This window comes from Osmerus mordax, chromosome 14 (genome assembly GCF_038355195.1).
Source record: "Osmerus mordax isolate fOsmMor3 chromosome 14, fOsmMor3.pri, whole genome shotgun sequence".
NCBI lineage: Eukaryota > Metazoa > Chordata > Actinopteri > Osmeriformes > Osmeridae > Osmerus > Osmerus mordax.
Window position 1 is genome coordinate 14,572,351 of NC_090063.1, and position 23,722 is coordinate 14,596,072.

The 23,722-nt window shown below is 46.8% G+C and overlaps 4 protein-coding genes across 5 annotated transcripts; all 4 read left to right on the forward strand.

Annotated features, from left to right (window-relative positions):
• The first annotated feature begins 368 nt into the window (after positions 1-368).
• Positions 369-3,404, forward strand: LOC136956640 (uncharacterized). Of its 2 annotated transcripts, none has more exons than XM_067250569.1 (6): positions 369-803; positions 988-1,165; positions 1,302-2,524; positions 2,657-2,701; positions 2,870-3,013; positions 3,227-3,404. In XM_067250569.1, exons 1-6 carry the CDS (start codon positions 393-395, stop codon positions 3,233-3,235), a joined length of 2,010 nt encoding a protein of 669 aa, XP_067106670.1. In that variant the 5' UTR covers positions 369-392; the 3' UTR covers positions 3,236-3,404. The 2 variants fall into 2 exon arrangements, with proteins under 2 accessions (XP_067106670.1, XP_067106669.1); XM_067250568.1 differs by having other exon boundaries at positions 2,870-3,008.
• Positions 3,405-3,560: 156 nt separating this feature from the next.
• On the forward strand, positions 3,561-22,855 carry LOC136956455 (uncharacterized). Its single transcript, XM_067250347.1, has 19 exons — positions 3,561-3,966; positions 4,051-4,157; positions 4,274-5,098; positions 5,480-5,584; positions 7,869-7,897; positions 8,263-8,531; positions 8,630-8,730; positions 8,964-10,353; positions 10,802-11,122; positions 11,244-11,344; positions 11,430-11,526; positions 11,703-12,519; positions 16,339-16,355; positions 17,837-18,178; positions 18,332-18,435; positions 18,638-18,731; positions 18,833-19,818; positions 20,934-21,042; positions 21,467-22,855. Exons 1-19 carry the CDS (start codon positions 3,663-3,665, stop codon positions 22,153-22,155), a joined length of 6,807 nt encoding a protein of 2,268 aa, XP_067106448.1. The 5' UTR covers positions 3,561-3,662; the 3' UTR covers positions 22,156-22,855.
• LOC136956648 (uncharacterized) lies at positions 6,038-7,628 on the forward strand. The gene is made up of 4 exons (XM_067250580.1): positions 6,038-6,279; positions 6,365-6,546; positions 6,636-6,807; positions 6,892-7,628. The coding sequence occupies exons 1-4, from the start codon at positions 6,090-6,092 to the stop codon at positions 7,413-7,415; spliced, it is 1,068 nt and encodes a 355-aa protein (XP_067106681.1). The 5' UTR covers positions 6,038-6,089; the 3' UTR covers positions 7,416-7,628.
• Positions 14,036-16,780, forward strand: LOC136956644 (zinc finger protein 768-like). Its single transcript, XM_067250576.1, has 5 exons — positions 14,036-14,512; positions 14,606-14,751; positions 14,943-15,062; positions 15,195-15,315; positions 15,414-16,780. The coding sequence occupies exons 1-5, from the start codon at positions 14,221-14,223 to the stop codon at positions 16,199-16,201; spliced, it is 1,467 nt and encodes a 488-aa protein (XP_067106677.1). The 5' UTR covers positions 14,036-14,220; the 3' UTR covers positions 16,202-16,780.
• Positions 22,856-23,722: the final 867 nt, after the last annotated feature.

Below are 23,722 nucleotides of genomic sequence, written 5' to 3' on the forward strand. Positions count from 1 at the left end.
TCGTGGAGGAAGTTATTCCCTCACTTAATTGCGTCTCCCAAGTTTTCCTTGTCTTTGAACGTTTGGGTTGGGTGCGGATCTGGAGCGTCTGAATCGCCATGTGGCGATATCGTGTTAGAGGTTCAGTAGTAGTGACAGTAGCCCGCAAACACAACTGCTTATTATATTTACGGGGCATTAGAAAAGCAGATCAGAAGAAAATTTATTTTTTCTCCGGAGCAGAAGGTGGCGGTAATGCACCAGTAAACTGGTTGCCAACTGTCGTATAACAAGAAGAAGAAGCATAACGTCCAAAATTAAGCTGCTGAAACCCACAAGTTCAACGATTCCCACAATTGGAATTCAACTAATCATATTTAGACATTTCGCTCTTAGGTGTTGGAACATCAAAAATGTCGGAAACATGCTATTTAAACCGGCAGATATCTTCAATTATGGACACTCTAGCCGAAGCAGCCGTGAGAGATATCTGTAAAGTTGTTCAGGACAGCTATGCAGCGTTACGGCTCGAAGTATTAAGAAGCAAAGATGAAATCAAAGACTTAAAGAGAAGGCTTAAATTGGCCAAGTTTAGTAGTGATACGGCGACCGGCGCTGTTCAGACGCTTGTCACTACTTCATCGAGAAGAACCAACAGTCCCGCTAATGTCACGTCTGATCATGATAAACATGGGAACGTTAGCTATGTTTATCAAACCAAGGCGGAAACAGTTTTCACACCCGTCACACCCGAGGGTTCCAAACAGAGCCCCTCAGGAATGAACCTCAGCATCAACGCTGAAGTCTGTCTGACCGCCAGTAAGGTAGTTAAGATCGAACAATATTCATTTGACTGCTAGTGCTAGGCTACTGTGTCTAATATTGAACACCATAATTTAAATTTAAGGAACAATTCGAAACCAAATGACTGCAAGGTCACCCTTACTCTTTGAATTCACAAGAACTGTTGTTGTGTTCGTAAGCATAGGTATGTTTAATTTGGTACAGGGACAGCGCCACATCACGTGCTTGCAGGTAGGAGAGAGTCCACGGATAGATAGGTGCAACACCTGCTGCTCCCTCTACCACTGCCCCTTCTGCCAGCCCTCTGTGTTCAAACCCAATGAGTTCCACAGGATCGTCCCCCACATACAGACACATCAGAACCGAGCAATCCACCATGACGGTAAATTAGTAAAATAAACCTTTTACATTGTTATGAGGCTTTACAACGTAGAGGCTGATACTTGTAACATTTGCTATCAAGATGTCCTGTGTGCAGGTATTAGATATATTGATTATATATTTCTTGTGTGTTTTAGGGTTTGTAATCTACAAGTGCAATTTGACCTGTAGAAAGACGGCCCACTTCCATTGTTGCTACTGCACTGAGACCATTATCAACAAAAGCTCCTTTCAGACTCACATCCTCAACTGTCGACCACGGACGCCACAGCCTGCTGAACAATATCAACACCCTCCTCCTCCTTTTTCTTCTCCTCCCAGCCCCAAAGGGCCCTCTGCAAACTCTCCTCCTGTCACTCCCACCCAGCATGCCTCTCCGGCCCAGCACCCAGGCCACTCTCCCAGCCCCGGCCCTGACGCATCTCCAGACATGGCCACCTCGCAACCGGAATCTGAACCGGAACCTGAATCTCCAGAACACATGTCCTTCGGTAGCTACTCTCCAACGCATGGGCTGAACTCCACCCCCATGGGGAGCCCAGCCCCCTCCTCTTCCGCGCTCACCCACGGCGCTCTGAGAAAGGACACTACCGGCAATTCTGCTGCGGCGACCATGTCTGGGGCCCAGACACCAGAGAGGATGGAGCCAGCACCGGGCTCTCCTGACCCCAGCAAGATGCTAGATCCAAGAATATCCAAGATGCAGTGCCAGTTCTGTGGCATCATCCTGAATCGGAAGAATTTCAAGGTCCACGTGAAGAGGCGGCACAAGGAGGAGTTTTTGGAGCTGTTGAACCAGGAAGTGCATAACCGGGGCCCGGCGGACTCCAAGATTTCCAGGGTCCAGTGCCAGCACTGCGGCGTGACGTTGAACAAAAAGAATTTCAAGGTGCACATGAAGAGGAGGCACAGGGAGGAGGTCAGCTCGGAGTCCTGGGGGGAGATCCTGATGAAGTCGCTAGCAATGGAGCGGCAGCCCCAAGGGGTCATCCCTTGGAGGAAGGTCAAAGTTCGTTGCGAGCGCTGCGGCCTGACCCTGAGCAGGTGCAGCTTCCGGGAGCACATGAGAAGGAAGCACCAGGAGGAAGTGAGCCTTTCCACTTTCCAAGAAGCGCTCAACAACTTTCTGGAGGACATGGGGCTGGTTGCCGTGGAGACGGCGCTGTTCGCGTCACACGGAGAGGAAGGCGGAGACGAGGAGGAGGGGCGGGGCAACCACGACCACGACGACCTAGTCCTGGACATCGGCGTGAGTGGAGATCAGGAAGGGGAGAGGCAAGCAGACCCCGATGACTTCTTGTCTTTTGAGGCAGGACAGGCTACCAGACGAGGACAAGAGGACAGACTTCTCACAATGATGGTAATGATGGTTATCATGCAGATGCACGTTGGAGGTGACAGAGCCATTTGGCCAATGCATGGGAATTCAGGATAGATGGAGATGGGTGTTGACTCCATTGACTTCATTTACTGTTTGTTTTTTTGTTAACAGAGCAGCCAATGGTACCCTCCACTTAGGAATCCTCATTTCCTCGAGGTACGTTATTGTAATACATTTGAATAAATGCGCCTTATTCTTCATTTTATTCATTTTCATCACAAAAATGTATTTGAAAAGAACAAGTAGCCTGAAATAATATACGTTTGATTTATCCTAGAACAGAATATAGTATAATAAGACTCAACACTTGTTTTGTTTGTCCAGCTTCCTCTAGAGTCCATGGTGTGGATCTTCAGGGAGGTTATCCGTTATGACGGAAGGAGGGGCTACTGGAACCTCTCACTGGTCTGCAAAACCTTCCGCACCATCCTGAGGAATGACATCATACGAAACTACTCATTAGGTCAGGTAAGTGGATTGCCTTTGAGGAACTGATATGGTTAGAAGATTTCAATATTTGAAGACATTCCAAAGTTCGATGATTACGATAGTTTTAATGTTGTAGCTCAAGATTCTTCAGGGTTTTAGAATGCTAAAGAGTCACACAGTTTCTTTTATGTTTTGTTTTGTTATGTTTACATTTTCTAATTTCCTGATTGGCTTGTGTTTCTTTTACTGCAGATCTCATGAACTCTTCAACTCATTAACAGTTGAAGCCAATGTGTGTACTTTTTCTACAGCCAGAGATTGGAAAATGAATGTTAATTGTAACATTGTTACAAACCTAGGTCTATATGACCTAAAATCGTGTGCATTGTTTCAGATTATTCTGTATCTGTATTTTATAAATGAAATAAAATTAAATACTGACCTAAAAACCTGTTTGTCGTAATATGATCATGTAAGGCAATGTTTACTTTTATTTTGAAAAGCTTGCGGTATGTACCCGGAAGTAAAACAGTTTTTCTGGATTTATACATTTGTGTTGACCGTACAGTTGACTGTCCATGTAAAGAAGGTTGTTCTTCAGCCAGAGACTAATGAAATAACACCACAGGGCCAATTCATAGAACACAGTGGACAAGGTATTGTTGAGGGGCTTAAGACTGTAGCAGTTATGTCCAATAGTGTCGCCTTCCACGAACAGCTAGCCTCTTTAATGGAGGTTTTAGCGAACACGGCTGTTGCTGAGATCTGTAAACTCGTTGATGATGGCTATGCCGTCCTACGATTGGAAATCTCTCAAAGCCAGAGAGAGATTGACAACCTACGGCGTAAGCTACTTGTGACCAAACTTCAGAATTACCGACGGAACGCAGAGAAGTTCGGGACTCTGCGACAGCGACGCACCGTTCAGAAGCACATCGACGCCGGTGATGTTGCTCATGCCAAAGAGAAGTCCAGGGACTCCCCAGCATATTGCAAGTAGATTTTAACTGCCTCAGTAGATATGTTTTTTTTATGTAATGTAGCTTTTACAATTCATTTATTTATATTTCATCTAGTGGACAATCGTTCTGGTGTACATGGAACCTCTACGCTGCAGAGTGCTACAGGGCGCAATTCTTCAAACCCCAACGCTGTCCCAAACACGAACGACAAACACAGCCAGGTGACATCAGACTTCTTCACGTTAAATTAGTCAGATTTTATTGTTTTGCATTGTTCTTATAAATTAAATTAGGAATGAATGCTTGATTTATAACAGTAGCCTCTTGTTGGATGCAGGGCAGGGAAACGAAGAAAGGTTTGCCCGTTATTATCAAAGTGGAGAGCTTGACCCCCAGCAGAACGGCCACTGGTCCTCCAGAGATGGGAGAAGGGGAGCCTAATAACCCAGAGACCTGCACGGCTGTCCGGGCCTCTGAGGACTGGGAGCCTGATGTGGTTGTGGTGGTGGTGGATCCAGCCCCCATCAAAGAAGAAGCTGGGATCAACTGTGAGTGGAGCTTATCGGACCAAGAAGCAGTGATCAGAGAGGACCGGGGAACTGAGGATGATGATGGAGGAAGAGGAGGAGATATGAACTATTTGATGGACGATTTCGACCAGCTGCCTTCCACCTCGGCCCCCTCTTCCTTCTCCTCCTCCTTCTTCTCATCCTCCATCTCTTCTTCCTTCTTCTCCACCTCCTCCTCCTCCTCACACCTGGTTCCAGGGCCTCTCCACCAGCAACAGAAGCAGGGAGACCAGCAGCACCACCTCCCCAACCCACAGAGAGAACCCCCCACCGCGCAGAGAGCCTTAGGGAAGCACCTCCCCTCATCCACCCATCCTCCTCCTCCACTCATCCACTACTCCTCGCTCCTCTCCAGAGCAACTGGCAGTGCAGAGAACCAAGGAGGAAGAGGAGGAGGAGGAGATACCCACACAGAGAAGCCGCAGGGTACTGGGTACTGGTACCATCTTAAGTGCGAGGTGTGCGGTAAATTATTCCCCCGACCCGCGGCCCTACAGAGACATCACCGCGTCCACACCGGAGAGAAGCCCTTCTCCTGCCGTCACTGCGCTAAGAGGTTCTCCTATGGGCACCAGCTGAAGAACCACGAGAGGGTGAGTAACAGACCTCTGTCTAGCGTAGTGGAAGTGGTTTTGGGGTGGAGCTCTAGGATGGAGAGTAAGGTGACCACCGCTGTTTAAACACTATCAGCCCCCACAGACTCACCAGAAGAATGTACTTCTAATCTAATCATAGATGTAGGTTTAAACCGTGGTTTGATCCCTACCCTAAGTATAAAGTAATACATTATTGAATAGTTATTTATTTACTAACTCAATACCTTGCACTTGTAGTTTATTAGTAATATGTCAGCAATGTTTTATATGTCAGCAATGTTTTGTACTAAACAGCCAAAGACAAATTCCTGACAGACAGTTGCTACGGGGGGATGGGAGGAGGTTTTAACAGTGTGGAGTCTGTGCCTCTGTGCCTAGGTTCACACAGGAGAGAGGCCGTTCTCCTGCAAACTATGTGGGAAGAGCTTCTCTCAGTCCAGCCACCTGAAGAGGCACCTTAGTGTGCATACGGGACACTCCCTGGTCTGACTTCACCAGAGATGATGCTTTGGACTGTGTGCAAATGTGTTTATATGGCCACATGGCACTCATCAAAATGTATAGCTTTCTGTTTTGTGTCATTTGTAACTCCTTACTGTGCTGACATGCCTTGATGAACAGAATGATCGAACTATTAAAAAGACAGAAATACTAAAGCTGACATGTTTTATAATCACATTGGTGCTGTATGTTCTGCCTATCTGGACTAACCTGTTTGTGTTGTATTGCCAATTAATCGTGTTTTAACGGTCCCATGTATGGACAGGGTAACATATATGTATTTTGGTTGAACTACGTGCATTTGCTTACCATTTTTCAATGGACTCCATCCTTCACTGTCAGAAGAACAAATCGGCATGCCCTGGTTTGAAAAGCCTTTGCCCAATTGAACCGGAAGTTATTAATATGCGGATAGCGATCCTTGCTTTAGGTTGACAACACAAACAAACACCGCATTTATTTACAATATCAAGATAGGTACGCTAGAATGTCGTTGGATGTAACATTTCGCTTGCGTGTTGCTTCAATCATGGAATCGTTGACGACATCAGTTGTGCACGAGGTTTGCCAAGTGATGGAAGAGAGCCTGGAGGCTTTTCGCCTTGAGATGAAGCTACGGGAGATGGAGAGGTTCATGGTTAAACCGAAATACTGTCTCGACGGTGTCCCAAATTCTGGTGAGATTGATAGTTTATTAGTCTTCTAGGGTCTACGTGCAAAAAATAAAGGCACAGGCTCATACGATTTCCTCTGTTTTTCTAGATCAGGAACAGTTAACTCCGATCCAGGGATTGTGTGATGAGGAGTCTACTCTGTGTATGGAAGTAGAGGACTGTAGTCAACTAACACCTGCTCCAGCAGCAGAAGAAAAGGGTTTTGGGGGAATTTCTGAAGGCGGTATACTATCAACAGAAACCATTAAAGAACATGAAGCGGTGGACCAGGTAGGCCTATAGCTGTGATAAAGCCAAGACTTCAAATATTTATTTATTCAGTATTTTTATTTATTCTAAGTCGTTTAATATCTTGACAGGTCCACATCTCAGTGCAGAAAGAGAACACTCTGCCTTCAGTGAATAAATGCTTGGATTGCTGCAACAGGTATCACTGTCCCTTCTGCAAAACCTCTGTGTTCAAACCAACCAACAAGTATAAACTCCGCAGACATCTGCAGTCTCACCTTTCAAGGGCTGTGAACTACGGAGGTAAATTCTTCTCTGCCTTTATACATTCTCTGTGCCCTGCATATAATATTCCCTAATATGTTTCTGTGTGTGTTTGATCTCCAGGCTACAGCCTTTTTAGGTGCTTTTTAGAGTGTAGTTCATCAGGTCACAACCACTGCCCGTTCTGCAGAACCATCATATTGAAGAAGGCCGACTTCATCAACCACGTGACGTCATGCAGGGCCTCCAGCCCCACCACCAGCCAATCTAACTCCGCCCCATCCTCGTTCTCAACCGCCACTCTCTCATCCCCCACCAATCAGAAGCGTGGAGCGCTGGTAAGCACCGCCTCTCAGACTCCTCTCTCTTTCATCTCTGGCCTGAGCGATGTGGGTCAGGTCAGGTCATCGGTGGCTTCAAGAGAGACAATTTGTCACAAGTGCGGCCTCACGCTGCTCACCAAGAACCTCCGCAACCACATCTTGAGGAGGCACCCAGATGGTGGCGGGTTGCCAAGGCAACATGCAGTTTTGGAGTGCCCCCGAAGGCCGGGGGTTGCCACGGCAACTTGTGAGGTCTGCGAACGTGTGATGTGCTTGAAGAACCTTAAGGTCCATATGAAGAGGAGACATCCTCATTACCTGTAAGGTGGTGGGGGGGGGAGCTTTCTCTCTTTCTCTCTCTCTTTCACTCACTCACTCACACAGAGATTATGTAGCAACTGTGTCAAACAATCTCTGAATTCTGATTTGTTGAAGGATGCATGTCTGAGGCTATTTCTTGCTTGAAATTTAATTTGCAGACAATAAACAAATGTATGTGTTACTCAAAGCATTTGTTGTATTTACTCCACTTCCCATGTGTTTATGGTCATTTGGCTCCCATTACAGGAAGTAAAGCAAGTCTATTAAGTGAAATATACAATTGTGTTCACTTGTTTTGTGTGGTTCGTTGTTCAAAGTTTTTAGACCTCAATAACTTGTTAATGAACTATATGTCATCATCAACAACTTATTCACAATCACCTTATTTCTGTAATGGAATCCCTGACGAGAACTGCTACAAGAAATCTGTATTTTCTTTGTAAAAAGGTGACTTAGATGATGGTGACCAGGGGCACCCTAACGGGGTAAGATTAGGACGATTCCAAGGCCCCTGATCAGCCCCTGATTCTGACTTTTTGAATTATATCATTGATACGTTTAACATTTTCACTTGAATCTGATGTTACAGTAGAATAAAAAGTGCATTGAAATAAAAATAACAGTTAAAAAAGCACTGTGCCCACTAGTAACACTAGTACTTACGGTATTTAATATCGCAACCTAAACAACCCGGAAGTAAACAGTGGACTCATAAAGGGAAGTTGGGTCTACTGTAAGGACAGACATGAAAGCCGCCTTGGTAGTTACATAGGCTACATGTCGACGGTATAAGCATTTCTGCCCGTAGATTCATGAGATAAATGGTTTCGTGAATACAATAATTTGGGAGCAAACGTTGGGACACATCTGGGACAATGGCGAATGTTAATTTTCATTCGCAGCTTGCCTCCATCATGGAAGTGCTGGCCAACGCGGCAGTATCAGACATTTGTCAGCTTGTTGACGACGGATACGCCGTGCTGCGGCTTGAAATATCCAGGGCTCAGCGAGAGAACCTGGCATTGAAGAGCAAACTACGGTTAATGGAAGTTCGATCACGGGACCGGTTCGCCAGAAGGAGCCCCCTACCTCACCTGGCTGTGTCTTGCGCTAGGAAAGGTAGGCAGCTATGATGACGCCCACAGTAACAGAGTTTTACCCGGTGCAGTATTTGCGTTTGTTAAACTGCGTTATCGTCTTTCTTTGAATAACTTTAGCTCATGTAGCTGTTAAGCATTCCTTAAACGCCAAGAAGAATGCAGCAGGATCCAGGCTGATTGGGGACCAGGGCACCCACCTCTCTACTGTGTGTGCTCAGGTGAGCCGTCTTGCAAGCTCCTGTTTGGTCCATGCATCCTATACAGAGGACTGTAGAGATCCCTGTCTCAGAGTCCTTCTCAGACATACACACTCTCACTCACCCCACCCCCCATACACACACACCTTACATTGTTTTTGTATTTGAGTTATAATTGTATATGTGGCATTTGTGTTAGAAAACACAGAGTACTGTCAGATAAGTTATACTTCCTTTAAAATGTTCCTCAACAGCCTGAGGACCCCCTGGAGTACCCTGAGCTGGTCTTGATAAAGGAAGAGAGGCAGGAGGAGGAACTGAAAGACTGCAGTTCTCACCTGGCCCAGGGAAATGGTAAGTACCATGCATTTACAGTAGAGGTTGTTTGTGACTCGTGTTATGAGTTGTTCGGCCTGCAGTGCTTAAGCATTTTCTTCTTTCATTCACTCCCTTCAGCTGGAGTATCTCACTCTCTTCCTGCTAACAACAACCACCACACTCTGAACATAGAGACGCCTCTGGACCAGCACAGGAGTCCAGGCTCCAGCCTTCCAGGGTTGCAAAGGCCCGGGTCACCACCAGCGCACCCTGCCCAGGGATCGCAGGAGCAGGCCGGTGACAGCGACGTCCTGAGGTCCCCTCTCCCTGGAGGTCACCACAGCACCACCAGCCAGCAGCTGCAGCCGCACCACATGTACGTCGGAGGCTGTGAAACTGCAGGCTCGTCATCTCAAATGGCGTCTCCTGCAGACGCCGTGGAACCGTCCTGCTCGTTCTCGGTGGAAGCGATGAGGTCGTTCGGTGCAGAGGTTCCCCTGTTGCTAGGTGACGGAGAGAGCTCGCACGGGTTCGTCTCCTCGCTCGGGCTCGGAAGAGTCGACTCTCTCAAAATGGAAAGAGGGGCAGAGTCCACTTGGGCTGATGGGAAGGTTTTTGGATCGGGCCTGTCTCTAGATCCCATTACTGGGAGGGACAGAGAGGACGGGGAGTCGGCCTCTAACCTCTCCTCTCAGACCCACGAGAGCAAGTCCAGCGAGCTAGATGCCACCGGGTTCGACTCGTCCTTCGACGAGCTGTTCTCCTCGCCCGACGCCAACGTGGTGCAGGTTCTCCACCGGAATGGAGGTGTGGGTACCGAGGGGGAGTCTTCATATCAGTTCCTGGCCAGTGGGGGTGGTTTCGGCGGCCTGACGGACACTTCGCCCCGCATCAGACTGGACCCGGAAAGGGTGCTCCATTGCGAGCAGTGCGGACGGCTTTTCCACAACGCGCGAGACCTAGTGGTGCACCAGAGGTCCCATGCCGGAGAGAGACTCTTCCACTGCCCCCAGTGCAAGAAACCCTTCCTGCACCTCCACCAGCTGAAGACCCACCAGAGGGTCCACACCGGTGAGAAACCCTTCAGCTGCGCCCAGTGCGGCCGCCACTTCTCCCAGTCCAGCCACATCAAGAGACACATGAGTGTCCACACGGGGGAGAAGAGGTACAGCTGCTCCCTGTGTGGGAAGAGGTTCTCCCAGGCTTGCAGCCTGAAGGTGCACCAGAGTGTCCACACTGGAGAGAGGCCGTACAGCTGTACTCAGTGTGGGAAGAGCTTCTCTGTATTGGGTAATCTGGTTAGGCATCAGAGCGTTCACATCAGGAAATAATATTTATAATTGTATCATGAATGGAAGAGGTTTGTTTATGATGTGCATGAATGTGTTTTGATCGATGAATGGATTGTGGTAGCACAGCACTGTTGACATTTTTTTTAATAGTTTACAAGATATATTTATTTAAATGTATTAATGTGAAATCATTAAACCCTTTTGTCTATGGACCAATTATTTTTAATTATAGTATTTGTAAAGTACTTCACTTAGACATTGAAGGGGTATATAGTAAAGTCGATTAGAATGCAGATTAATTTGCCTGATGCTGAACAACAAACCTACGTCATCAGAAGGCGACTCAAACCCCGAAGCACCTCAACATCATAGCCACAACTCACGAAAAGCAACCTGACAACAAGATAAACGTTACTTCGTTTACATGTAAAAGTTCTTAATCGACATTTTACGCAGAAGTTGAACTATTTGGCTAGCTGTATAACGGTTTTATGAACGGCTCCCCTGTGTGCAACTAGAAATGGCAATGATGGCGGACTGTGTTGGCTTTCAGGCGCAGATTGCTTCGATAATAGAGCTACTAGCTAATTCGGCCGTGCTAGAGATATGTAAACTTGTGGACGATGGTTATGCCGCCCTTCGTTCACAAATGGAGCTAGAGAGAGAACAAAGCGAGAAGGAGAATGATGATCTGCGGAGAAGATTACGAGACATGGATGTGAGGGTGCGGAGCTACGAACGAAAGCTGAGGAGACGCTATCAACGGGATGAAATGCACAACGTCCATTACAGACCTCCCGAAGGTAATGGTCCTTTGGCTAGTTAGCAAGCTATGGAAATGTTACTCCTGTTCAGGCTGTTATGTAGCCTAAGTACACTGCTTCAGTTGGATTACTGATCGTAATTGTAATCAATATTCTTTAGCCCCCTCTGCAGTCTCTGCAGCCGTGGTTGCAAGTGATGACCATCCCAGCGGCCCTGTCGCTACAGCCGAAGAAGAGACTAATACACACAACATGCCACAGGTAAACTAAGAACGAATTAATCAAATCAAGATTATAAATATAATGTTGATTTGGTCAGAACTGAACAGGTTATTTCTCCGTGCAGGAGGAAACCTCTTTGCCCCAGGTTAAACAGGAGAGAGCAGACTGTGATTTGAACCTGAAAGTTGAAGTGAACATCAGGTCGGAAACTGGTCCCACTGGTGAGTGGGAGTAAACATAGGAACATCCCTGTGTTAGTGTCAGTTTTGACCATTGGAGTGAATATCGGCTCTGTAGTTGATAAGCAACACTTATTAGCTTGTGGCATCATCAAAAGTATGTTTTACCTACTATTCACACTTGTGTTAACTGCCCCCTCCCTCCTCTCCATCTGCAGCCCAAGAGCCTAGTGAGGAAGCAGACAGCAGTGACCGACTGAATGTGTCCCAATGCTCCCCCACTGAGGACACGGTGGATCTGACCTGCAGGCCCAAGCCCAAAGGCCAACCTAAGTCCTCCAATCCTTCCACTGGCCCTGATCCCAAGCTAGAGACGCAACCCGACTGTGCTGTCCAGTTGCCTCAGCCGCCCATTGAAACTGAACCAAGTCCTGAGCGACTGAACAGCCTGGGCTTAGATCTGGCCTGGATGCAGGAGAGAGTGAGCCATCTGGGGGCAGCGTTTGCTCAGGCGGGCCTGAACAACTCAGACATTGGACACCCATCTTGTTCCTACCCTACCCAAGTGGACATGGAAGTCCCACCAACTATGCTCTTCCCAGGAAACGCCCACGAAATGGCCGCCTTTCCCAATTTTGACCTCCCAACCAATTCCTTAGCCAATCAAAGGCGGCCTTGCAAGACCGGCTCGGACAAGGAGCCAATGGTGTGCAACTTCTGTGGTCGGGTGTTCCCCAGCATGGCCAGCCTAGAGGTGCACCAGCGGTCCCACACAGGTGAGAGGCCCTACAGCTGCCAGCACTGTGGAAAGGGCTTCGCTCAGCCCAACAACCTGCGGGTCCACCTGCTCATCCACTCTGGCGAGCGGCGTTACCACTGCTCACTGTGCGGGAAGAGCTTCATCTCCTCCAGTCACCTGAAGAGGCACCGCACCGTCCACACGCAGGAGAAACCTTACAGCTGCGCTCGCTGTGGCCAGTCCTTCAGCCAGTTGTGTAGCGTTCGGAGGCACAGGCAGCAGTCCCAGTGTGGGCTGTAGAGAAGGAATGGAAGGATTTATTTTAATTTTTTTAAGAAGAAAAAATAATTGGGGTTGGAGGCGGTGAGTTTCGGTTATGGAGTATTATGCTGAGCTGGGTCCTTCCTACTTTCAGATGCGGTTGAATGCTTGGCTGGGAACCAATCAGCAGTGCAGTGCCAATTATGACTCAAATCAAACCCTCCTCAATTACGCAAATGCTTTCAAGTAATTTCCATGTAACTGACACAGGTCTGGTGTGTCATATACGTGTGGGACTGGCAAGTAAGAGGCAGAAGGAGGGACGATATGTCAAAAGTGGGATGGTTATTGTCGTCTGTGTTTTTGCTTTCATGAACAAAACTGAGGTCAGTGAAAAAGTCTGGAAAGCTGTGTGTGTCAAGTGCCGTTGGTCTGGACTCAAAGAACCTTTGTAGCAGATGCAGTGTTTGACAAGCTATCAACTCACAGGAGTGGGTGTTGTTTGCTATATGGTGAGAATATCTCCCTTAAACACTAACTCTTAATTTAGGTCTGTAGAACCGTCATGTCAGAAACGTGTTTGTAAGCTGTGTATGTATGTATGGAAATGATTAGGCTACTTGTAGCTCTAGGCTACACAGTTGGTACATTTTGCCTTTTAGAATATCGGAAGACATTATAGGATGTGAATAGTGTATGGTCATTAAACCTTGTGTAATATTTACATTTCTCATCGTAATGCCTGTTTCTTGTCAAGATTAAATTAGTTGACACCTACGAAAGAATAGCGTTTTTATTAGTAATGAAAATGTATTACGGTAAATTAAGACGTCATCAATAATCGACAACCCCCTACTGGAGAGCGCGTTAAATTTTTTAAGAGCTATAAAACCATACCAGCGTTTTTTTCTTTTTCTAATCTAATTGTATTGTATAATTTTGCAATGGCGTGTCTTTACAACTTTACAAGAGGATATTCCAAACAAAGTAGTTTCAGATATAGAATTTTTTTAAATTTATTTTTTATATAGAAACTACTTATACCGCAGTAGTATGGAAACGTAAATGTTAAGGATTCCCACATTGCATTTTCATTTTCCACTTTGCCAGTGCTATTTCAGTATATGAAAATGTAAATGCAATTATATGATTTGAATTTTCATGTAGTGGTATGCACATTTGCGGTCAAAGACATTTGACATTTTGGCTTTCTCAAATTGTTTTCAAAAGTCATGCCCTAAAGCGCTTGTTCAATAACAACGGGAGGAACTGGATTTTCCGGGGCTGAGTGCTGCAGACATTTTTACCTGCGCTGCAACCTAAACAATCACCTGTTGAGGCACACGGGGATTTTGAGATAATGGCATGAATATCTCGAGAAAATTAATTAAAATAACTCGTTGTTATTGTGTACAATATTAGATGCTAGTTTATAAAAAAAAAAAAGATTACAAAACAAAGAAGAAAGTGTTGAATATAGAATATAAAAAGTTATTGCATCTGCAGCGAACCAAAACCACGCCTCTCAGCATGCTAACCATTGACATCGTTCTTCACAAAAAATAGCCGGAAGTAAACACTGTTAGCTCTTTGCCATCGACCAAAGCGATCTGGGCAGATTCTGATAGCATTTTAGAACAACGCCAGATACTCCAAGCAAATCATTCTGTGGAGAAGCTTCGGATGTCATGTGGTTAGCTCGTTTTCTGTTGGCAAGGCACGGTTGAACGCCGACAATGACCAACTCGATGGCTTTTCATACTCAGATAGCCTCCATCATGGAGGTGCTAGCGAACGCAGCTGTTGCTGAGATTTGTAAATTGGTAGACGAAGATTATGCTGTCATTCGTCTGGAAATGAGCCACAGTCAGAGAGAGAACCGAGCTTTGAAAAGAAAACTACAGACGCTGGAATTGAAGATGGCCCGGGAACGCGCAGAAAGGACGATGAGAGAGCGCGTCCTCGCAAATCGTCCCGGAGTTAGCGTCAGGCTACTCGACAAGTTCAGAGCAGCAGCCGTATCAAGAGGTGTGCTAAACTAGAAGTTAGACGATGTGGTATTTTTTTAATTTGTTCATTTAAATCACCCCGCCCCTCACACGTACAATCTGTCTGTGTCAGGTGGAGGGAACCTTTCTGGCCATCTTCGGAATGTGGGGAAACCGGAAAGACAAGGCTCCTGGAGGATCAGAGAGCAGTCAGCTGCTGCCAATGAGGGGCCAGACTCTTCTACCCAGGATGTCATCACAGTCAGAATCCTTGAAGAGGTCTGTGCTCTTATCTAATTTGCCAAACACAGGGTTTAAAAAATACCTCAAACATATTGTAATTCATCTGTAATTTTCATTGTTACTATCCTGATTTGGTATTAGCATTTCCCATCCTCAGTCCTTTCTCCAAACAGCTGGCTTTCCAAATCGCATCACAAGGAAGTACTCTCTCTTTATGTTCACATCAGTCTGCAGATGCTGAGGCCTCAGCTAGCAGCTCCAACCAGTCCCAGATCAAGCAGGAGATGACTGACCGTTGTCCAACTCCATCGCCTCCACTCCCACCGGGCTCAGACAGACTCACACATGTACTGACAGACACCTTCTAATCATATGAACTTTCAAACACAGAGATCTCATTTAAGGTGATATAATATTAAGAAGACATGATGTAATGATGTGAAGTCACTTCCTCTTCTTCTTCTTCTTTATTGCTACAGCTGTTCGATTCGGATGACGCAGGAGCGGAGGAGTGCCCTGTCAAGCTGGAGAGGAAGGATGAGGAACAAGAGGCAGAAGACACTTTCAGCCACGAGGGTGACGATATGGATCTGAGAAAAAGTGAGGAAAATGTATAGCCTTTACACCATATCCCATTTCTGTTGCCTTAACAGCTGATGCAACTTTTTTTCCCCTCTCTCTCTGGTTTCCATGTGCAGCTGTCGATGGAGACAGAACCTTAGAGACGAGCACCAGAGCCTGGACCTCTCACCATCAGGATCTGGTGCATTACTACCATGAGACAGACCCAGGACAGGGGCCAGATCTGGAACAAACTGGACAGTGTCTCCGTCCTACAGAAAACAGCCACTGGACAGCGGGGCCAGTACTCAGCCACCCAGGTCCGGCACTGGGGATGTCTAACACATGGGGCCAGAGGAGACAGGGAGCAGGAGTCTGCTTAGGGGCTGGGGCAAGACCTGGCTCTGGGGTAGGGCCTGGAAGTTTAGGCTCTGAGTCTCAGTCTGGTTCTGGAGCCATATATGGGCTTCAGATTGGGCCAGATCCTGGTCAACACCCCTACCTCCCACCCCCACACGGTGTCAGACCAGACCAGAAGCATCAACGGAGCCCAGCCTTCAACACGTTCTTCCAGCCCAACACCATGCACACAACAACAACCAGTGTAGTCTCAAGAACAAACCACAACACCGGTCCAATGGCACCCTCCTCTTTGCCACTGCACGCTGAAAGAATGGAGGGCAGGGGAAAGACGGACAGAGAGCGCCCCTACAGCTGCCCCACTTGTGGGAAGCGGTTTGCAGAGGCAGGCTACGTAAAGAAACATCAGACAGTCCATACAAAGGAAAAGCCGTTCAGGTGTAAACAGTGCTGGAAGAGCTTCTCCTTCCTAAGCAACCTCATACGTCACAGGGGGGTGCATAGTGCACAGGATCAAGCCGGGGACTTGACGGGGGTACATGGGGGGGCTAATGCATCGATTTGACCCTGTGTCAGTAAAGTATTGGTTTACAACACACTTGTATTTATTCTGTCTGTAGGAGCCAATTCTGTTATTTACATTTATTGGTCATTTTCAGGAGTGTGTGTGATTGCTGTTTAGTGAGTGTGTTCCCTCTACAGATCCAGCTACAGGTCAGGTTGTCCTTACAGGAAAGGTCCTGGGGCCGTTAGGTGTGGTTGTTGGATGGGAGAGCACAGTCTTTAGACCTTGTCTTGGAACGTTGCTGACTCGATGTTTGTTTAGAACAATACTCTCTATTTTTTGAATAATTGGTTGAATCAATCATTTGTTATGGAAACACGATTTTCAATAAATACTGTATGTATAGCCTATAAGATGTTTTATTTAATCAAGAAAAAAAATCTCAATTGGACATTCCGTTAGTTTGAGTAATTCGAGTAAACCGTCTATATGTTACCCCTAGTCGGCCCAAGGGGGATTTACACAAAGGAATAACAAAAGGATATCGTAGTCACTACACTGTCCTTTTCTCTCTGGCTTGACTACTGTATCTGGGTTATTTAACAGGTTTTTGTATTCAACTTGTCCATGTTAGAGATGTATTAAACGGTTGATTTGTTCATTATGTAATGTACTTCACCTTATGACAATTATTTTGTCATTAGGTAGAAGTGGACACAAACATATTGGTGGAGTAAAAGTATTTTGTTCTGGCATTTAAAGCTTATTTACGTGTGTGGCAGCGGTCAAGCGTCAGCTGAGGAGAGAGGAGGTACGTACAGGTAAATCTGTAGTGCTTTATAAATGTCAACAACAAAAAAGTCTGACTATTATTTACAGGGGGGGAACCACAGTGTAAAAGACTGATGTGTAGATGACACTTACCATAAGAGGGGGGAAACCACTTTCCTCAGGCCTCCAGGGAAATCGGTTCCCCACATAATAATCACTGTATTGCGTCCAAAATAATCAGACTGTAATATACAGGGGGGAGACAACTTTCCTCTGGCCCCCAGGGAAATCTGTTCCCCCTGTGTTCTCAGTGTAAAAGAAAATACAAAAATCAACCTTCCTGAACCTTTTTTTTCCAGGACTCCAGGGAAATCTATTCCCCCTGTGTTCTCAGTGTAAAAGATGGGTGTATAGATAAAACTTGTTATACATAATGATCACAGTAACATACATCACCAGCATCACTGTATTGCTTTATAAAGAGCTGGGCTCTAATATACAGGGGGGGAACCACTTTCCTCAGGCCTCCAGGGAAATTTGTTCCCCCTGTGTTCTCAGTGTAAAAGACGGGTGTATAGATGAAACTTATGATACTTGTTATACATAATGATCACAGTAACATACATCACCAGCATCACTGTATTGCTTCATTAAGGGCCACATTTGGGCACATTCAACTCAACCAAGCAACAAGAGAAAATTATGATCGCGCACGCGCAAAGAAGGGGGAACAGAGGAACTGAATTCTCCTGAACACCGGAAAGGATGCAATGGTCGTGGCTAGTTCGCTAGCAAGCTCGCGACTGTTTCTTAGAAGCAGTTTAATATTTGAGCAAACCGAACCTTTTTTTTTTTTACCAGATTTTATGTTTTCACCGTTCGTTATATTGGTATCTCTTTATAGGCAATAATTTGTGGTGATAGAGGAAATAGGTTTTGTAACGCATCGAGCTTACCAGTCGATCACAATGTCGACCCGTATCGCATTCCAAACCCAGCTAGCCTCAATCATGGAGGTCTTGGCGAACGCCGCCGTGGCAGAGATCTGCAAGCTGGTGGACGACGATTACGCGGTCGTAAGTTTGCAGATGTCCCAATGCCAAAGGGAAAACAAAGCTCTCAAGAGAAAATTGCATTTACTGGAGTTGAAGATGGCCAGAGGAAGCGCCGAGAGGAGGCTGCGCGAAAGCGCCCTGAATAGCCGTCCCAACAGCAGATCACACTTCAACATCACCGATAAATACCGTGGATTGTCGACATCCACTGGTAAGCTTGCCCCTTACTGTGCATCGAAATGTATTCACTTCATTCGATCGAAGTATTTATAAGACCGGGACTTTGAAGCTTGAGTAACATAGGTTAACATAACACATACAACCTGTCTTCCCGGTAATTGAGGTATTGTTTTTGTGTTTTTAGGCAGCGTTTTTGACAGACAGATGAACATGGGGTTGTGGCCTGACGGGTCGTCAACTAGCAGTCCAATCAGCAACCCGATGCATCCTGAACCTATCCGAGATGAGGTAGGAAGATCTATCTCTACAAATATGTATTATTAATTACATACAAGTCAGCATCCAGCATCGATTTCCGCAAACGGGTCCGTACACAAATCTCAAAAATCTGCTCCCTCAGGTTTAGCCCTTATCAATATGATCACTATCGTTGTTGCTGTCAGGGGTGTGTTATGAGTATAAATGTTTGTGATGTTCCTTAAATCTTTAGACAGTAGTAGTGCAGCTGATGGAATCAGATAACCTAATGGTGAAGGAAGAGAGGATGGACGACCCAGACCAAGTACAGCTCATCGGAGAGGATGGTGAGTCAGGAAGAATGTGTATTTGTAAAAAAAAATGTTGTTTTGTTGTAGTCATTATACCAATCACCATAATAACCGTGCTCTCTGTCTCCTCCATGCAGGAGTGGTGGAGTGTGGCCCTCGTGGTGGAACGCGGCCCAGCCCCCAGGACTCCTTGTCAGTCTCCATCCAGACCTCAGACCCCCTCCCTCAGCCCCAGCAGTCTCACCCAGCGCCCCGGAGCCGGAGCCAGGCCAGCCACAGAGACAGAGGACTGGAGGTCAGTGGATCCTCAACTCTCCTTAAAACTGACAATGACTCTGAAATCGCAGAGGGCTCTGCTCCTTCGGGACCACTGACCAATCCCAGCTCCACGTTCGATGTGTTTGACGAGAGCGAGGGCTCGCTGGTGGGGGCATTCTTTAACGAGGAGGAGGAGGGTGATGGGCGGCCATCTTGTTCTTACGAGGCTGGAGGCGGGGCTTCATCTGGGGACGGGGGGTTGTTTCAAACACTTCCGGGTTCGGGCGTCGTGAGCCGGCGGCGGAAACAGGAAGTTATCGACGTGGACTCTGAGGAAGGGGAAGAGCTGCTGGACTGGGACGGTCGGGAGATTCCGGTACAAATCAGAACTCACGGTAACCATGGGAACGCGCCGGCCGTCCCACAGCCTCCTCACTCTCTGGCGAGGTCCAATGACCCTGCGTTGCCGTCGACGTCCGACATGAACGGTTGGGGGCGCGGCGGCAACTTCTCCGGCTTCCCCTTCAAGGGAGAGGGCGCAGGGGGAGCGATGAAGACTCTCCACAGAACAAGCACCAGAGAGAAGCTCTTCATCTGCAACTTCTGCGGCAAGGCCTTCAACCGGCCCAAGAAGGTGGAGATCCACCAGCGCGTCCACACGGGAGAGAAGCCGTTCCGCTGCGCCACCTGCGGGAAGATGTTCTCCGAGGCGGGGAACCTGAAGAAGCACCAGAGAGTCCACACGGGGGAGAAGCCCTTCAGCTGCCAGCTGTGTGGGAAGGGCTTCGCCTGGATACGCAACCTGAGAACGCACCAGCAGAGAAACCACCCAGACGTGTACACAGAGGACATGGCCTGCTTCTCCTGAGTGGGCTGGATGGGGGGGACGAAGACAAAAAAAAGAAAAAACGTTTTCACAATAAAAGTCTTATTAGGTTTAAGTTGTATTAGCGGGTCTTTTGTCTTCCAGAAAATGCAACATCTCCATATCTCTAAAGTCCAAACCCTAGGCCACCAGAGAGAACTTGTAGCACACTAAAAGCTCCTGATAGCCAACAAACACTGACTTTTTGCCCTGATCTTTTTGCTGAGGTTTAAGGACACTGCTTGTGTGTAGGGTAAATGTTGGCCTAAGGATGACCCTGAGTGTGTCCGAGTGTAATGTTTGAGGAAAGTCATGGGTCCCAGTGGCTCACTGATGGTGTGTACCACCTTACCTCAGCAGCCCAGGTTCGATTCCAGCCAAGTCCCATTGCTGCATGTCATCGCCTCTCTCTCTCCCTTGGCAATCCTGTCTGTCTCAAACCGTCACTATCAAATGAAGCAGAAAATACCGAAAAAAATATCTAAACAAAAAGTAATGGGTTACAAACGGTCCATAGTATAAACAGGTTGCCTCCAGACTGGGTAAATATATAGATTCTGATGTTCAGATTATATTGTTGGAAAGAATGCATGGTACTAAATACGAAATTACTAATCCCCAATAGAATATAAACATTTTCTTCATTGTGTGTGTGTACAGTACTTGACATGTTTCACAGTTGGTTTGTTATTAATATTTTTACCCTATACAATTGCAATAAATAAAATACATACCTTAAATTCTGGATGTGGACCTTCTGTTAAAAGGTGAAAAAATATTTCTAGTGCTTCTTTATCTTATGTTCCTGTTCCTTTTATTGGCTTGATAATTGACTGAAACCTAACCCATATCCATCATATGTCCAGTATCAATCTTCAGATCAACGGGGTTCACATTAGTAAAACAAAGAGCCTATATACATGGCAGAAATGTCTAAAAATGATTTACCTTTGTGTCTTTAATTTTTTTTTACATCCTTCCATTATGAACTATAATGTATTTTAAAAACATGTAAAAAGAAAAGAAGAAAGTTTTGGTATGGGTTATTTTTTGAAGGAAACTCCCTTCTTGAATTGGGTGGAGCTCAGCCATGATTGTGTCCTTGTGTGCTCCAGCCTGCAGGTGTGGAGGTGGGGGAGGAGCCGGATGTGCTACTGGTGAAGGTGGAGGATCTGGAGGAGGGGCTACGGTCTCCAGGCCTGGGAGTCTGCAGCAGCAAACAGGGTGAGTGGATGAGCACAGATGTTGCACACAGTTACGCACATTTAGAAAACCTTTACTACAGTATTTACATGCTAGGAAACTTTCCTGGATGAAGGCTAGAAATAAAAGGCTTTAAAACATCTCTAACTGAAAACATAACATTTGGATTAAAGGATTTGCTAAATTAATAAAATGTAATAACACTAGATGCACTTTATATAATTGTGTCAAATTAAAGTGCATCATAAATAAGATTAGCTAGGTTGAAATTAAATGTAAAAATAGTTGCCTTACTTTCTTTGTATACTTAATTGTTATTCTAGGCTAGGTTGTTCTAGGTTATTTATGGAAATCTTATTATTGGTTCTTAGTTTACACTAATATTTATGGTAAGGTTAAGGTGCTATGAGCAACCTGTTAATAGAAACTTGTCTTGTCTCATTAGGATTGGTGGAATCCAGCAAGGATGACTACCAAGGAGCAATACCATTGGATGACAGCCTGGCTCTGGCCAGCCAGCTTGGAGAACCTCAAGGGACCAGGCAGGGCTTGTCAGAGGTCAGCTATGGCAGTGCGCCGTCGTATGACACCTCATCAGCCAATCAGATGTGGACAAATGGGGACAGTTGTCTTGACGATTGTGTTGTAGTGCCTGGTCTGTCCTCCCTGCCTCATCCCTTCCCATCAGGCATGCGGGACTTTGCCACAGAACATTCTGGAGGCTTCTCCAATGTCATGCCAGTCAGGGGGGGGTCACAGGGTCTGGGGGGCTTTGGTGATCACATGGAGGGGTCGTCCCAGGGTCAGGGTCAGGACAGGTACACGAACGGTAGGAAGAAGGCAGAGCGCAAGAGGCTGCATCTGTGTAAGTTCTGTGGCAAAGGGTTCTCCGCCCCCGCAAACCTAGAACCGCACTTGAGAACCCATACGGGGGAGCGGCCGTACGGCTGCGTTGTCTGCGGGAAGCACTTCTCCCAGGTGTGGAACCTGAAGATCCACATGAATGTCCATACCGGCCAGAGGCCCTACCAGTGCCCGCTCTGCCCCGAGCGCTTTGCCGACCCCAGCAACCTAAAGAAGCACCAGAAACGCCACCACCCCGCCCAGCAGCAGACACAACAGCCGGCCATGTGACCATAGGCCAGTCCCCCAGAGGGTTCCAGAACTCAGTACATGGGTTCTAGAACTCAGAACATGGGGCCAGTCCCCCAGAGGGTTCTAGAACTCAGAACATGGGGCCAGTCCCCCAGAGGGTTCTAGAACTCAGAACATGGGGCCAGTCCCCCAGAGGGTTCTAGAACTCAGAACATGGGGCCAGTCCCCCAGAGGGTTCTAGAACTCAGAACATGGGTCCAGTCCCCCAGACGGTTTTATTACTCAGAACATGGATCCAGTTACCCAGAGGGTTCAAGGAAATAGGAGTGACAGAGTTATTCAAGGGTGTAGTCAGTGGGTAGTTCAGGCAGTTTTTTTTATATGAATCTTGGGTTGGTTGTTTTAGTGGTTCATTGCAAAGGCTTGGGTGTTCAATGCAAAGGGTAGGGTCTGGTACTGTGGGATCATATTTATTATCTTTTTATCTATTTAAAAATGTTTTAGTTTGTATGAAATACTAATTTTATTTAGGACATGATTGACTTGTGTAATGTATATCTAAAGCCTCAATCATTTTAACATCATGTCTACCAGAAGTATGAAAACGCAACACCACCAAAAGGCGTAAAAGTATATAAAAAATTCCTGTAGATGAACGTCTTGTTAGTTGAGGAGGAAAGTATTGTGTCTCAGTTTTCAGTGAGATGTTGAAACATGTCCTGGCAATGTATATACTCGAAAAGAGGATTAAAGCGTTCCTTTACCAACAAGTGAGTGATTGAATGTGGTTTGTTATATTTATATCATTCTATTTCAGGACATTTCAACTTCTTAAACTGTGACACAATTTTATCACCTCAGACACACGTACACACACACACACACACACTACACGCTACAGGAAATGGAAATATAAATAGTATGTGAGTGAAGAAACTCAGATTGCATGAGATACATCATTCATGCTCTCCTCTCCTCTGACAGCCTCTACTTCCAGAAGGGACCTCTCTGAAGGTGGAAGATGAGAAGACTGTGACTTCTGAGAGGGGAACTGGAGGAATATCCATCACTCTGCCGCCTTCTACTGTTCCAAGCAGCAGTACTGCAGCTCTCCACAGGGTGGCGCCAGACAGCACGCCAGCCAACCAGAAGTACAGCACCTCCCCAAACCCAGAGTTCTCCCTGTTTGAGCTGGACACCTTCTTCACAAGCTGGGCCCCGGAATCAGGAGCCTCCTCGTCACCCCCTGGTGGGCCCTCCTGCTCCTACACCGAGGATTCAGCTGACACTGACCCAGACAGCGTTATAGTGGTTTCTGAGACCCGTCCCCAGGACCAGCCCCGGCCTCGCTCCCGCTTCTCCTCTGGGGCCGTGAGGTCAGGATGCGGACAGGCAGCCGGTCTGGAAGCATCTCCCTCAGGTCGTCTTGGAGCTCAGTGGCCGGGGGCCAGCCCGGTCGGCGCAAACGTCCTGGGTCACTCTCCCTGGAGCAGAGCGGCCATGATGAGAGCCGAGGAGACTCAACTGCAACAGCGTCGTCATAACAACAGGGTGCGGGTGGCGCAGCCCCACGGTGCCCCGCCCACCAGGGGGGCTGCCAGTGTAG